This window comes from Drosophila eugracilis, unplaced genomic scaffold (genome assembly GCF_018153835.1).
Source record: "Drosophila eugracilis isolate 14026-0451.02 unplaced genomic scaffold, ASM1815383v1 contig_408, whole genome shotgun sequence".
NCBI lineage: Eukaryota > Metazoa > Arthropoda > Insecta > Diptera > Drosophilidae > Drosophila > Drosophila eugracilis.
This window is the reverse complement of record NW_024573270.1, coordinates 166,729-183,905: the sequence shown is the minus strand read 5'-3', so window position 1 is coordinate 183,905 and position 17,177 is coordinate 166,729. Positions and strand designations below refer to the sequence as shown.

At 37.2% G+C, this 17,177-nt stretch overlaps 1 protein-coding gene across 50 annotated transcripts in view; it reads right to left on the bottom strand.

The window, feature by feature from the left end:
• The window catches only part of LOC108103795 (sodium channel protein para), a 60,287-nt gene that overhangs the window by 19,812 nt on the left and 23,298 nt on the right, over positions 1-17,177 (bottom strand). For 5 of the 50 annotated variants that reach the window (XM_017209425.2, XM_017209435.2, XM_017209430.2 and 2 more), the window contains 12 exons: positions 16,366-16,546; positions 16,088-16,299; positions 15,907-16,006; positions 15,594-15,662; positions 12,581-12,858; positions 12,338-12,511; positions 10,788-10,950; positions 9,605-9,792; positions 9,266-9,509; positions 6,380-6,561; positions 5,278-5,760; positions 3,975-4,148 (listed from right to left, as the gene is read on the bottom strand). In XM_017209425.2, coding sequence (XP_017064914.1) covers positions 3,975-4,148; positions 5,278-5,760; positions 6,380-6,561; positions 9,266-9,509; positions 9,605-9,792; positions 10,788-10,950; positions 12,338-12,511; positions 12,581-12,858; positions 15,594-15,662; positions 15,907-16,006; positions 16,088-16,299; positions 16,366-16,546 — 2,448 coding nt within the window. Of the gene's footprint in view, positions 1-3,974; positions 4,149-5,277; positions 5,761-6,379; positions 6,592-9,265; positions 9,510-9,604; positions 10,951-11,952; positions 12,116-12,337; positions 12,512-12,580; positions 12,859-15,593; positions 15,663-15,906; positions 16,007-16,087; positions 16,300-16,365; positions 16,547-17,177 lie in introns of those variants that run through there. The other 45 variants (XM_017209451.2, XM_017209469.2, XM_017209463.2 and 42 more) reach the window with 22 other exon arrangements.

Here is a 17,177-nt window from a genome sequence, read left to right as displayed (position 1 = left end):
TTTGTTTTGGTTCTCTGTCGGTCTAACAAAAAGAAGCTTTAAAAAGAGTTGAAATTCGCGCCGTTGTTGTTATGGTTATTGTTGTTGTTGCAGCTGCTGCTCGACAAAATAAGGGGCATGACAAGAAGGGGGAGGGTGGGTCGGTTCGGGACGAAAAGGTGGTCCTATAGGTTCAAAGAACTTACTTGCATCATATTACCAATGCGCTCTTCTGACTTAGACAAAAACATGTTCTTAAACAATAGCCTAGTATAGTACGATAGTTGATACATTATATAGAGTTTGGTTTTTGTTTTTGTTTTTACGATTATATATAGTTAAATATATATATAGTTAGATAGATAGATATAAGTCTTCTGGCAAATACATAGATGGTAACACTTATAGACGTAGACACATACACACAAAACAGATTAACACATATGCATATAAAGAATATGTAGATTATTACTGTGGGTTTTTTTTTTTTGGATTGGTTTCGATGTGTATTTGGAAGTAGTTTCGGTTCAATCCAAGGCTAGAGGGTTACGATTACTGACAAGAGACGAGAGTTGTGTGTGTGTGTGTTTGTTGTTGGAGAATACGAATACGAAAGGGTCCTATCTTGATATAAAGGCGGCTTTGGGAAGGACGAAAACATCCACAGATAGAAGGTTTTTCGAGAAAGAGAGAGAGAGAGAGAGAGATGACTGACTTTGGGTTCTAAACTAGCTCTGTCTAAATCGATAGTTTCCTACAACGATCGTTTTGCACCACCAGCCGCACTACACTTCACAATGGACGAATTCGGCATGCATACGCCGTGGACAAAAACGAGACGACGAGTTAGATGGATGTCCAGATGATTTGACAGATTTAACTAATATTTACAAAACTTCACATTATGTCGAATGGTTAAGGATAATAAGGTAAGGATGTTTTTAGATGTTAGTCTCGGGGCGTATGCAGGAACCTTGATGGGTCCATTGTGCAGTCGTGCGACCTCATCACTAGGTTCTCATTGAAAATGGCTTTCGGCTTTTGGTTTTTTCTGTCTTGATCTGTCTCTATGTTGACACATTTTTGCTCAAACTTTGCTGCCGGACTCGATTGGTTATTGTGGATATCTCAGTTCCTTTTATAAACTGAACTGGATTTGTTTGTGGGTGAAGGTGGGGTTTGAGGTGGATGGGCGTATAGCCCACAGATAGTTATATATATATATGTTACATATAAGAGCTCAGTTAAGTTAGCCCAGACCAAGCGACATCAGTTTGGTGTGAGAAGACGTGACGCGATTGGAGCGTCGTTTGTTGTAAGTAAAACACTGCCACCACTGCGTATGAGCGATTTGTCGAACGAATGCTCGACGTCTGTTTATTCTGATATTGTACTGATATTTGTGGTTTGAATATACAGTATATATACATATACGAGTAAACGATATCGATATCTATACACTAACGACTCATCGTCGTGAAAGTTATATATCAAACTGTTATACGTTTTTTTTTTTTTTATCTTGTTTGTACAATTCAGTGCAGTTGTGGCTCATTTTTTGGCGAAGTTCGCTTGCATCGGTTATTGGGGGATATACATTTTTTTAGTATGTACACACACACCTATACAAGTTGGTTATATAGTTTTGGTGCCGCTAAATTAAGGGGGGTCGTGGCTAGGGGAAGGGGTCCAGTTCCGGTTCATATTCGTTGTCTTTATGTTGGACGTTGTGGCATTGGAGATGGGTTTGGATCTATGACTAATCTCTGTGTCTAAGACAACGATCTAGGTTTCTAGGTTTCGGACTTGGCAACTGGGGAGTATACGGGTTGATATATTCGGTTTATAAGGGGAGTGGTTGGTAGGTATCTCTATCAAAGTCTAAGCTATGGCTAGTTATTGAACCAAACTACTTATACACAAGTTATACACTAATATAGGTATAACAGTTACGTTAGCTGACCACCAATTGTGTTTGCATGTATTGTTCTTAGCTCTAATTTGATAAAATACGTACAGGTTTCGATTAATATATATATATATATGTATAGTACAATTTAAAAGCTATGACTGACCTATATGTATGTCTCGATCAATGGTCCTAAGTTACTTGTATTAACTATAAACGTATGATTACACTAGTTGTTTAGTTTAGGTAAGCAACTAAGCTGAAGCACGCGACGGCAGCAATGGAATGCAGTGCCTACAAAGCATCGCAGTACAGCTGAATTGATTTATATATCTTTTACTATATATCTTTTACTTTACGTTACATTTATGGATAGTTAGGGAGGCATTGATAGATATATATATATATATAAATTAAATATATATGTTTAGATATTAGGTAGATATTAGGTAGATAGGGACATACATATGTAGGAGTAATTACATCAACATTAACAGGCAGCAGGAAATGTACAGAGATGGCCGGTATAACACTTAGCATGGCGCTGCCCTGGGCGCAATGTGAGCGATTCGGCTTGGACGGATAGTAGCGTATAACACACACATATTGAGCGAAAGAAAACCACGTACACCCATAGATACACACAATGATTGGCTTGGATATCAATATATATGTATGTATGTTTAGAACACAAAATTTTAAAGACAGTGATTGTTTGATAACTTATTGCTCGCATATATGTGTTTAATGTATGTGTGTGTGTGTATAACAGTTTCATTTTTTTTTGTGGGGCGGGGGAGAAGGAAAACTTTTAAGCGCTTTGCCAACGAACTTGCGATTACTGTTGGTTTGGAAAAGGTTGTTGATTGCAAACAATGCATTATGCAGACTTGTGTTAATTTCATATAGCCGCTGCATCGTGTACAACCAGCTGAAGAGCCAGAGCATTATGATACCTAACGCAGTATAACAGTTGTTTTTGGTTAGCATTGAAGATTTGAAGAGCTCGCAAGATATAGAAGTCGCTCGGAAAACTGGAAGTTAGTCTGTTAGTGAAGCAACAACATTTAACGGATGTATATATTAAATAGTATTAGTTAGTTTTTTTTTTGGTACACATACCAACACACACCACACGTACACACACTCACTCGCACACACATAGAGACAACAGAGAATGGGAAATGAGGCATAGTTACACAGAGAGAAACATATATTATAGTTAGAAGTAAGACTGAGAAGTTAGAAGGACAAAGATCGAAAGAGAGACACAGAAAGGAGGAGGAGATGGAGATAGAGAGAGAGAGAGATAGTGAAAGGCTGTGGTGGACGCTACTTACTTTCATGCCCTCCCAGCGCGAAACTGCCCGCAGAGGTCGCAGGGCGCGCAGAGTTCGCATCGAGCGAAAGGCGGGCACATCATCGGCCCCAGACCAGACCGCGGCCAAGTTAATTAGCGATAGCTAGAGTTGGGCGATTTAGATTTGGCGGGTAACTCAAAACGAAACTCAAAGTTGGATAAGCTCTACAGATAATGTATCTATAGGGGTCTAAATATATATATGAATCTAAACTCTATATATATGGGGATTCCACTTATCGTTCTAAGCTATTATGAATAACTAACTAAGCTAACCTATGGTTATCCAAACAAATTTTTTACTTTTACTTCATTACTGTTGTTAACTATATAAATATTTACTTTGGTTGGTTTTTTTTGGTTAGGTTTATCATACATGGTTTTCTCAATATACAGTTTAGATACAATCTCGGGGTCGAGCTGGTCTCTCAAGAAGAACTGTCATACTGTCTTAAAAGCAGCAGACAGTGATCTCAGGGGATAGGGACAGGGTTTAAAAGGCTTAACTGAAAAGTCATCTTAAATCGTCTTCGTCGTTAGAGTAATTCAAATTCAAATTATTTCGGTCCCAGGGTCTGTCTTGAGATAGGCTCGGTGTTTAGTTTAGTTATTTTTTGTTTTGTTTTTTAACGTTTAATAATATAAAAGTTCGGCAAACAAAAAATAGATTGGTCCGAAAGCTGAATATCGGGGAGAGCGTTCTAATTGGGTAACCGTTTGACTTACCATGACAATCACGAAATCGAGCCAACACCACGCGTTGGTGAAGTACACTTTGAAGCCGAGCGCCAACCACTTGATTAACATTTCCAAGAAGAATATAACCGTAAATATTCTGTCCATATAGTATAAAATATCCTGCAGTATGGGTCTTTGTGGCAGATGTACATCTTCTAATGCCTGTTCCAGTGTTACGTAGTTTCGTTGATGTTGCATTCATAGAAGAAACACATGGACATTTACATTGACGTTATAGAGTGGTTAGATGAGTATGAGGTAACATTAGACGAGTACGAGTATAACAATTATCTAGAAGCAGTATAAGAAGCTATATATAACATTAATGAATATTCAAAATGGTACTTAAAGCATTGCTATACAACACTCGGCTTTTCCTTTGTTTCTTCGCGTTTTCTTTTTTGGTTTTTTTTTGGTTTTTCTGATCTTCTTGTTGGGCGGACAAATTAAAGTCAAACGCAATTAAAGAAAAATTTTCAAAGAAATTGAAGACAAAATTCTTGAAATGATACGCACAAAGCGTCTACATTCTAGTTCTATATCAAATATCTAGTTATACAAAAAAACTCTAGGGCTAACACTAAAACGATCTAATAACACTAGTCAAGTCAAGCAGATATGCCTGGCTGACTAAAGTTGGCGTCCTTACGCGGAGACACAAGCCGTTTGACAGGAATGTGCCTAGGCATAAGGGGCGAACCTTACTACTAAGATATGATAATCTTCTCTCATTTTAAGATATAAAAAAGTAAAAGGGATGGGCAATCAAAGACCGATGGAAAGTCTTGTATTGAGTTTAAAAGCAAAGCAAGCATTGCCATCGGCTTTGGGTATATTTTTTTTTATATTTTTTTTTTTGAACATAAAACTCAGATCGAATTGAAAATTGACTACGCTAAACTATGCTATACTGGGTAGAGTCTGGGGATCGAACTTATAAAATGGGTCGGGGGGCAGGGGGTAGGTTGGTTAGGTTGAATGAAGCAATCAACTTTGGTAAAGTTTAAGCATGGCTTGATTAACTACATTTTCAATTGTTTTGCTTATTATTGTTTTTTCGAATTATCTTTTTTGGAAACAAATTTGATCTGTTGCAAGCTAAGATTTGCGTTTTTAGCATGTAAAAAAGCAAATGACACAAATTTGCAACAATCTAAATGGCAAAGAATACTTTCGATAGTCTCGATTAGAGTCTTTTGAATTATTATTATTATTATTATTATTATTAGTTTTTTGTTTGTTTGGTTTTGAATAAATTGAATTTGAATTTAATTTTGTAGTTTTGACTTACCAAAGCTAAGCTACTCATTAAAATCATAGTGATAACAGCTGTTTCAAAATATTTATTTTCAATTAATTGAAAAGTTTTCAGTCGTAAATTGCCCCATCCTTGCCAGAACGGCGAGTCATCGTCACCGGCTAAGATCGGAAATTTCTTATAGTACGAATCGGGGCAGCAATCAGCTGGATATTCATCGAGTATATCCTCGTCGTGTGCATGAATAATGATATCACCGTCGAGCGGGCCCTCCTCGCATTCGCCCTCCTCGTCCAGTTCCTCGTCGAGACCTAAATCCTCTTTGCTAGCATCGCGTTTCTCTTCGCCCTCCATCGTCTCGGCGCTGCCCTTGTGGCTCTCATCCTTGAATGGTCGATTCTTATGGCTACCATATGAGTTAATGCTGGCAGTGTCGTCGTCCTGTAAGGACAAACCTCTATGGTTTAGCTCGTGTTCCAGTCTATTGTCATGGTGGTTAATTGAGTTGCCAATCATCTGTATAGTTATAGTTATAGTTATACATATATATATTTATATATATTGGTATATTTTTTGTTTTTTTTTGTTTTGGTTTTTTTTTTTTTAGCGAGATTTCAGTTCATGTGTCTCAGTTTTCAGTTTTCAGTTTGTTGGTTGATTTGTGATCAGTAAGTAGATATATTTTTTCATTGATTGGGTGTTGGAATACACACACATAACGGTACATATATAGACAGTTATATGTAAAAAAAAAGAGAAAAGAAAACAAGTGAAAATTCAATAAACAAAAAAGAGAAACGAAAACGAAATAATGGAAATCAATTTCTTGTCATTAAGAAAATATTTTATAATAAGAACCAAGTATTGTTTTTTGGTAGAAGTAGTAGCGGTAGTAGTTGCAGTATTATATATAGTTAGTATAAGTTCAATGGGTTAGGTACGGGTTGAGGTTTATCACAAATCAAATACAATACGAGAATGTTGTAGAAACTTGAGCTTGAGGTTGGAAGAAAAAATCAAAAGAAAAAATATATCTAATCCCAAGCTCAAGGTCCGGGGTTCATCAAGTATATAGTTCAAATTGCGATATTGCTTGAGATCGTCGTCGGCGGTGAATGGAATGGATTGTATTTACCGTTGCGTTATTAAGATATTTGGATTTCTTCGGCTTGTTGTTCTTCATGTCGCCGTGTATCGTGAACTCCATGCCATCCCCGATGGCCACCTCCAGTTGCGTCTGCTCCTTGATACCCTTCTTGATCAGGCCATCGGCGAGGATCTCGTCGTGACCCAGCTCCAGTTCGTTGTCACCATGCTCTGCAGATATACAACGACAAACGCCTTTGCCTTTCGTATCCCATATTCGATCGTATAATGTTTATAGATAGTGTTTTTTTTTTTTTTTTTTTTTTACATAATCGGTTCGATATATACATATGTAACGTAACAGAGGTATGGCATTTATATTTACATATATATATATATATACATATATTAAGATATATATATATATATAGATATATATGTATTTATATATTGAGTTGTACGGATGGGCAATGACGATTGTTGATCGGTTATCGATTGTTGGGAAATCATAAAGAGCGAAACGAATTCATAATTCATACAAGCAGTTGCCGTTCGCATTAAAGTTGTTGTTGTTTTTGTTGTTGGTTGTTTGTCGATCGTTTTGGTTGATTTCGATTTTGATTTTGATTTTGATTTCGATTTGAATTTTTCAATTTGATTTGAGTCGATTTTGGGATGAGTCGAGATTCGATTTGGTTTAAGCGTTGTCCGTTACGTCGGCCAATGCAATACGATTCAAGTTTTGGGTTTCGTTTTTAATTTGATTTTTTTTTGTTTTTTTTTTTTTTTTTTTTGGAAATCATGACAAGCCATTAAAAATGAAAAGAATGAAGACAGATATTACGGTTAATTCTTATTATTTGGGGATCAAATCGTTAAATCGATAAGGACACACAAAAGGAACACAAAAACACATTTAATCAGCGTCTCCGCGGTTCGTTTGGTGGAGGTGGTGGTTGTGATCATGTTTGATCATGTTTCGTATTTTGGTGTCGAATGGGTGAGTGTGTTAGTTAGTGTGTCTGTGGGAAGGTACGGAGAAGGTGGAACGCTCACAACACAACAGCGAACAACACAAATCGCAAAATGATCAATGAAACTCAATAAACACTAGTGACCAAAATGTAACTAAGGCGGCGTTTCCACTAGTCAGCATCAATGGATGGATGCTGAAGAAAACTGAACTAAAAGTGTTTTCACTACTCGACATCAGTGTGTGTTAGTCGCAGCGATGACTAACTAGACGCCCAACAACACTGTTGCCAACTAATGAACGCGTAACTTTTATCGAATAATTTAATAAGCTGGGTGGGTGAGCCGCATAAAAAGTAAAACAAAAAAATGTTTCCACTTTCTGGCGATATCAGTTGGAGACAAGCTGTCTCCACTACTACCGCTCAGCTTGTGAATGAAACTTAAAGGATGAAGGATGATACGAGTTGCTAAGGTTTAAACTAAAATCCATACATATTACTAATACACAGACAGTAAATCGAACAAATAAAAAGATTTGATTAACGAGAGTAAGAAAAGTTCATAACACTATGAAGGATCAAATCCACTGTTTTACTTTCAATTTATATAATTCCATATTATTTTCCATATTACAAATGTGAGACTAATACTTATTTTTTTTTTCGCATATTTCTTTTTTTTTTTATTCGTTTCGATTCGATAATGAGACAGCTAGACACATAATTTAATTTGCCATTTTGGGGAATTTGATTTGAAATCAATCTGGTTTTTGGTTCGGCTCGGCCAATCAATCTCCGCTCGAGAAAGTCTAGCGAGGAATCATTGAAAATGCAAATGTACAAGGATGTTTAGGGGGAAGAGTGGTGGTTGTTGTGAAACCAAAACCAAAACCAAAACCAATAACCTAAATCCGAAATCAAGATAACATAATATATATATATATATAGGTAGGTGTGGGTAAAACAAGGCTTTACTAACTTTTAAGCTAGATTCAAAGAACTCAACCAAAAGATATAAAAGATTATTCAATTGCCAAACAGTATTGACGACGAGGATCAAAACTATTTTATTAAAACAAATGTTTAGAAACTTGAATTAATATATATAATATATATGTATCTAAGGAAAATACGTTTACGAGTTGGTTTTACTGATACTGATATACTGTTTAACTTTTCGGTTCAGCTAAATACAGACTATCTAAGTAAGTAAGTAATGCTAAAGATATTATGACGGTTACGGTTACGGTTACGGTTACGATTTGTTTTAGTTGTTTGTTGGGTATGATGTGATCGGAAGAAATGGCTCGGCACGGCACGGCACAGTTTCCTCAGAGCGACTCAATCGCTGGCGGTTGGCCGAGCATTTGGTCAAGAGGAAGTCTGAGGTGGTCAGAGGTCAAAGGACAAAGGATCAGTGACCGGCTGAAGAACAACAACACTTAACACACTTGGACTCAAATCGAACGGGAACCGGATACGAACGAACGTAAACCAAACAAAATAATGGAAGCAATCTCTCGATCGACATGAAATACCAAGATGAGACCTTTTGGTTTTTAAATAGAGATACATACATAGATGTTCTGGTGAGTGGTTTGGAATGGCTGAGGTCGAGGTTAAAAGGTCTAGGTCTATGGGGAGAGGTATACTTGAAACTAACTAAAATTGTCAGCTAAAGAACATTGTTTTTTTTTGTTTAAGGATTTCTTTTTTTTTTTAAATTGTTTACAGTATGCGAATTGGGTTCGTTATTAATTTTTGTTTTGTTTTTGGTTTTTAATTTGATTTAGATACTGATATTGGTTTTAGATCGATTACGCAATTCAATTACTGGCCAATAGTGAGTTGAAGTTAACGTTAAACGGTATACGCAATTATATTCGTTGGCAATATACGAGTATTACGAGTATCATATAATTAAAAGTAGTTTAGTAATTGGAAAACAAGTGGATAAAAACCTTCGCTCCAAATCCAACTGATCTGGTTGGTCCTCTCACCTGATGGTTGATCACTTATTTGATTTGTCAATTTGTTACGTATTAACTTGAAACAATCAGCAATATTACGCTTAACCCAACTTTTAAAACGGCCAATTCGATTGAAGGCCTCGGCTATTTTATTCGTATCGTTATCGGCAGTCGGCGCTGATAAGCTAGATGAGCCAAAATTGGACAAAAGCAAGGCTAAGAAAAGGTTAAGTACCTGCAATAAAAAGTCATCAATTAGGGTTTTTCTATGATCAAAAAAGAAATGCCTTTGCATTGTTTACAAAAATCGATTAAAAATCGATTACTCACCACAAGATTGCCGATGACAACGGTGGCCAAGAAGAAGGGAATGCACGAGACATCGCCCACGTACATGCAGTCCCACATGGACTCAATCCATTCTCCGCAGAGCACCCGGAACACGATCATAAAGCTGTGCATAAAGTCGGTGAAGTTCCAGCGCGGCAGATCGCCATCCGGGAATCGGTCCTTGTGATCTGGCAATGGATTAAGATTTTCGTTACTAACGCGTTATTTTAAAGATTTTTGATTTTTATTTTATTTTTATTTTTTTGGGAGTATTTTTGGACATAGATCTTTGGTTTTTATTTTATTGTTTTTTTTTTTTTTTTTGGTTCGGTGTCAAGCCACATACAAAAGCGTGTGCAAAAAGTGTTCAGCGCAGAGCGGGCACTCACAAAAAAACGGTGAGGTACATCATATAAGGTAAAATGCCAGAAAAATCGTACACAGTACAGTACAAAAAGAAAAGACGAACAGATAACCGAAAAGTATCGCACACGCCGCTCATCACCATCAACATCATGAATTTGTTTTTTGTTTTTGTTTTTCAGGCTAGAGCTACGAAAGTGTGTAGCTAAAGTTGCGTTTGCTTTCGCATATAGTACATAATGCTTAGGAAGGAACAAAATCATATAGTCGAGCTTGGAGTAAATTAGCTAGGAGAAAAGTTAGTGGTTGCCATTACGCTGGCTGGCCAGTACTTACGGAAAACACGGGCACTTGGAACACTCTCGATCTAATTTAGGACTCAAGCTCCAAGTAAATCATAAAGCCATTCTTATAGTCGCCTTAGAACGACTATTCTCTGGGTATAGAATTATCGGACGGATGATTTAAGCAGACAGCAAAAACTATCGATAACTAATTTTAGTGTATAACAATAACAAAGAAAAACGATAGCATGATACGATATGGAATCCGAATAGATGGAAGATATTTCCCCATCTAATTGAATGCCTTTTAATGTGTAAAACTGAGCTTGGTGAAACACAAACAACGCCGTACACATACAGACACAGGGTGAGAGAGGGTAAATATTTTTGAGGGATACAGTGTGTGATTCCCATGACACATAGACACGATTACGAAACACAAAAACACACACATTACATACACATATCGAACAAGGTAATAGTTCTTTTTTTTTGTAAATGAGAAAGTTAGGAATGCGATTGATCTTTGAACTTACCATGATAATTCTTTCCGAAAAGTTGCATTCCCATCACCGCAAAGATGAAGATGATAATGCAAAGTACAAATGTCAGATTACCCAAAGCGCCCATGGTGCGTCCCATAATCGAAATGAGTAAATTAAGTGTTGGCCAAGATTTGGCCAATTTAAATACACGCAGCTGCAGTTTACGAATTCGATTTGATTTTGATTTTTTTTTTTTTGGGGGGATCATTCACAGTTTAATTTATCAATTGGTATATGGGAAGTTGATTCGATTCGATCGGTTAATTGAGCATTGTTGTTTATTAGGATTCGATTCGATTTGATTTGATTTGATTTGATTTGAAAGCCGGGCAAAGCATTAGGAAAATATAGTGGAAAAAAGTCGTATTTAGGTTATATAGAATTATTCCAAAAAACAATCGATCTAAAGATTAAAGATTAAGAAATATTATTTAATGCCACCGATGTCGATGGCTCGTGCACAGGACTGCGATCATCATTCCCTGTGCACGACACAACCTCATACTTAAAAAAACTTAACTCGCAATATATAATATATATTTACAGTTTAAATTCATTCTTACTTAGGTTTAGGCTATGCCTATGTTATTTCCGGGCCTATAAAAGGTGTCTTAAAACGTAACATTCGCTTAAAATGCGTTAATGATCTCTCTAAGGGGAAGAAAAAATTAGGACAAATCCGGGCAAGATTTTCCGCTATAATTTTCATTTGGCAGCAAAAGCAGAATCTTTAAAAAATCGACTAAAAATAAAACGAAAGTGTGTGGTTAACTTAAAGGATACAAAAACCGTGCCCAAAGCGTGGCTCTCTAAACAAGTTCTCGGATTAGGCGAATTCTTATGGTCTTACGTAGGTGTGTTTTTTTTTCAAGACTATAGCTAAGAATTATATATATTTATTATATATATATATATGATATATATGTAGTAGGAGCATATATAGAGTCAAAAAACGTATATGTAAGTAGAAAAAGTTGAAGGCAAAAAGTTTGAGAAAGGTTGCACTAAGAAAATAGTTTCATTGCACGCTAGAACTTTGCTTTTGAATTCGAGGGCATTTGGTATTCGATGGCGGGATTCGGTGAGGGATTTGGGAAGGAGTTTCAGGGTTTTTTTTTTTTTTTTTTTGTATGGCAATTGCCATCTCCTAAAGTACCTGTGTAGTTCTTGCCAAACAGCTGCATGCCCATGACCGCGAATATGAAGATAATAATGCACAGGACGAAGGTTAGATTGCCGAGGGCGCCGACAGTGCGGCCCATAATCGATATGAGCAAATTCAGCGTTGGCCAGGATTTGGCCAGCTTGAAAACACGCAGCTGCAAATTGGCAGGGCAAAGGAAAGGAAAATGGGGTTTATACCAGCACGAGTACGAGTTAATTACGATTGCTTCGATTAGCGCGATTAGTATACACGAATTTGTTCAAAAAACCTGCTGGGGTTAGAGATTAGAGTAGCAAAAAAACTTAAAAACTAAACTTAGTTCCTAAGCTAAATGATGCAGATGTTGAGAAGAGATCCTATCAGAACGGAGGCTTACCAATCGAAAAGAACGCAAGACGGACAGACCCTGGACACCCTCGAGACCCAGCTCCAAAAGTGAGAGGGCAACGATAATGAAATCGAAGATGTTCCAACCCTCCTGGAAATAGTATTTCGGGCTCATGGCCATTAGCTTCATGGTGGCCTCAATGGCAAAGGTGGCCGTGAAGAACTGGAAATTATAGATGATATATGTTTAACACTTAATATTCAATTTATATATATAAGATAATATACTAACATAGTTGCCACTTTTGAGAACACGTTCCATCTCCTTGTTCATATCGTGATGATCCATCGCCATAAACATTGTGTTAACCACAATGCACAGGGTAATGAAGAGCTCGACGAACGGATCGAAGACGATTAGAGAGACCCACTCCTGAAATTTCAACCAAACCCAGCAACAGTCCCACACACAAAACACATCGATGCCTTTAAGGATCACTTCGAGTGCCTTGTCTTTGAACGTTGGCCCGTCCTCGTCATCGTCCTCTGTTGGGAAATAGTAAACGGAGACTGAACCATACAAAAATTTGTTATTAGTGGTGATTTGACCAACTTTGACTCAGCCAGATTGCTTTTTTACTTTAGATTCATTTTCTTTTTGTTTTGTTTTTTTTTTCATATTATTTTGTTTTTTGGTTTGCTGTTTTTTTTTTATTTTGTTGAAGCTCATTGCATTGGATATTATTCGTTAAGCGGTTCAAACGGTTCAAAGTTTGTGTCTTGTGTGAGAGAGAGAGAGAGAGAGGCTTTGGCTTTGAGTTACTGATTGTCAAATTCGTTGCACATTGCACATTGCACGTTGCACATTGCGAAAAGAAAAGTTTGTAGGTAGGATTGCAAATTTGATTCAAATTTAAAAAGGTACGATAAGATCTTAACTAAACTGAACTACTTGGCGTTGCTCGAAAGAGATCCTTCTGCATAGCTTGCAAGTTATCGATAATGTTGTTATCGATCATTTTGCAAGCTTTACGTTAAGAAAATCTTTACTTCGACACCCGAAGATTCCAACGCCAGTTTGGTACTTCTCTACTGAAAGCTGATATATGCGGCTAATGCTGATTACTAACTACACTGTAACCTTAGATTAGGCTAGGCTAGGCTAGGCTAGGCTAGGCTTGGCTAGGCTTGGCTAGGCTACTTGGCACTAGCATGATCGGAACCCATACGGACACTCTGGAAATTCACAAATATTACTACTCGAATCATATTCCAATACAATCGTTGTTCGACGACGCTTCAATTATCAGTTAAATTAGTTTCTAAGCATATATAATAATATTTATTGTTTACAATCATGGAAATCATTAGATATAACAGTGAATGTGATTTGACTAAATAATGCTCTACGAACTGTTCAACAAAAGCATGCTCTAGTATTAACAAATATACGGTTTTTGTTGTTTTTGTTTTTTTCATTTTCATTAGGCCAAAATTCATAATAACTACGAAATATGACAAAATGTACTTAAGGAAAACGAAATCATCTAGGTTTTTGGGGCAGTAAGTTATCTAAAATATTGGAAATATACAGGTAACTAGTAAAGGCATGCACTAAGAGAGAGAGAAAAAAAAAACGATAGTTAACTAAAGTTAATACATATAGCATTGTAACCAACATGGGGAAGAAAATCGAATTTCGCGTTAAATATTTTTTTGAAATTTCGAAAGGAATGTATCAAGTTGAGCCTCTCTTAAGGAGCAGCCTTCGTGACGTCACAGCTGGCAGGAAGGAGTGATTAGAAGTTTTTGTCACCTCTCCGGCTGCTCAGTGTACGTGTGGTGTGTGTGTTTTCTTTTTTTTTTGTTTGTAAAGTGTATGGCTGTGTGGGTGGGAGCGTCAGCAGCGTGCGAAATGCGAAAGCTTTAAGTTTGTTAGAGAGAGAGAGTAGAAAGTAGACAAAGGCTGTGAGAGAGCGCCTTGCTCTCTCTATGTACGCGCGCGTGTTTCTCTGTGTGTGTGTTTGTGAGGAACAACTCTAATTATATATGGGTGTGTGCCAGTTTGGCCGTGTATGTGTGTGGCTAGCTAACAGCACTTTTTTTTCGTAACGGACTGTTGTTGTTGTTCTTTTTTTAACATTTGTTGTATTGGTTTTTGGCATTTTTTTTTTTTGGTTTTTTTTTTTGCTTGTTCGCTTTCTTCTGTTAGCATCAACGGCATTAAATAAAATGGACGAGTCAAAGAAGTCATTCATTGGAGTATATATATATATATATATGGATATATATGCATAGGTATATATATAAAATATGTTTTGCTTGTTATTTGTTTTCTTTCGCTTTTCTTTTTTTGGTTTTATCTTCAGCTCTGAGTAGAGTAAGGGAATCAAAAAGAAGGAATCAAAAATATTTCTATATATATATGTATGCACACGAAAGTAGGAATAGAATGCAGAACAGAACACAAAGGAAAATGCAATGGGTGAAATATAGTATATATATAAAACAAATAGAGGCCATGGCGCATCATTTGCTCTTCGCTGACGGAATTGGGTTAAATAGGTTATCAATTATATTCAATCGACAGATGCACGGGATGCACAGGATGATGCAGGCCGCATGCGAGTTAGCTCTACGAGCAGGACACTTGCTCATCAATCAATCAGGGTCAGTCGGTCTGTTGGTCTGTCGGTCGGTAGAAGGACTCGGACAGGCGGGAAGGGGGGGCGTCAGGTCACAAAAACGCATGCGAACCGATAAAATCAAAACAAGACCGCAATCAAAATGCAAAATGAAATGCATAAACCATGAAGGGAAATTAAATAAAATCATGGCCGAAAGACAGCCATGATGGCCAGGTCAATGAAACTGTCACTCCATTTTGATTTTACAATATATATATTTTTTTTTGTTTTCGTAAGAAAATTGGGCTGGAGATGATATTAAGCTATTATAATGCTGGGTTTTTAGTTCTTAAAGCCAAAAAAAATGTAAATTGTTTAAAAGAAGAAGAAGAGGGTAAGAGATTGTCGAGGGAAATCGACTGGCAATCTTTATTCCCCCGCGCAATCCCAAGGCTGCTGTTTACAGTATTTGTATTTACATGATAACGAAACAGGAAACAGGAAAACGGAAACGGAAATCAAATCGAACAATGCACATGTAAGTTAGGTTTTGAACACAAAAAGAGACGACGAGATCGATATCGATTGGGATGCAAAAATGTACAGAATGAACGAAATGGTAGATTAATCGATAGTAAACAATTACAGTTAACGGCAAGCATATATCGATTCACTTACCACCGCGATCGCTTGCCCGACTATGCCGACCAGCGGCCTGTTCGATGATGTCATTCAGGACCATCACATCTGAAAGGAAAACAGAAAACAGTGTTATCGAATTTATCGAAGATATTCAATTGGAGTTATACTACTAATCGTTGACTACATACTAATGGTATATGGTAATGCTATACAGTTATACCTACATAAACGATGTATTAATATCTGAAATCCCTCTAAGGTTAAAGGTTACATTATAGATTTAATCAATCTTGATCAATAACAATATTTATAACCATAAACTAATCGAAATTGTTTATCGCTCTCATACCTTTCATGTCGACCACCGTTTGTGTCTGGACGGGCTCGATAAAAGGATTGTCATGATGTTTAATCTTGCCAGCTTCGTCCGTGCACTCCAGACCGATTTCCTGTAAATATCGAAATAATCGTTCATTTATATCGATTACTTGTAAAGTGCCATAGGGCCATAGTGAGGGCGGGAGGCTTACGTAGTCGCGATGCTCGAGCTTGTGATTGGTGTCCAGGCAGGTGGTGCCACCATTGGTGGCTCCCACTGATTGATTGCGTGTGTTGCGATTGCGCAATTTGCTCTCCTTGGTCATTGTGCTGACGCCCATGACGGCCATGCCGCCGAGTAGATCGCCATGTGAGGTATACGATATACGGGACTGATGCGAGGTATACGATGAGTGTCGAGAGCCTGTCAACAAAAATTTAATATTATTAAGATTGATAAGAAAAGGAGCAAAAAAGAGGTAACCCTTACCTAGATTACCATAATATACGGGTACTATGATAGCCCCATTCTCCTCAGACATCGGGGTGACGGCATTTGAGTCGTCGGCATAGGGCAAGTGCTGCTGGGCGTCCTGATATGTTGACAATACCAACGGCTTGCGATCGCTACCGGGTATACCAAAGCGTCCACGTCCGTTCCGTATCGTGTACTGGACATGGTTACAGGACATGGTATCGGTTAGTTCATCAGCTTAAGCCCACACTCGCATTCACAGGCACACTCGCACACACACACGCACCCACTCTCGCATTCAGTGAAGCCACACAGCATTTAATATTATTATTATTATTAGTATATATATATATTTATTTTTTAAAAATATAGTCGTTATTAGTAATTACAAAGTAGTAATACAGCAGAGAGCAGTAGTAGGAGTAGGTATATATTAAGTGGTATTTGCCGAGAGTGGTGAGAGTTATGACGCGGGGTATTCTTCGGCATATTGGTCTAACAGAAAGACTCGTTATCGATGGTATTGAAATGAGCAATTATAGGCAACAATAATAAATCAAGAGCGGAAGAACAAATCAAATGAGCTAACCACGAAATCAGTTCAGATGATAGTATTATCTACGCTGATTCCGGTTAAGAATATACTAGGAAACGGACCACAGACAGATTACCCAGGTTCGTTGGTGTTCTTTTTTTGTTAAATATGATTTTCTTTTTCTTTTTTGCATATACATAGACATGATTATACAGATACTTACAGAGAAGAAAAAAAAAAGAAGAGACAAAAACAAACACAATAAACCAACCAAAGGGAAAGAATATTAAAT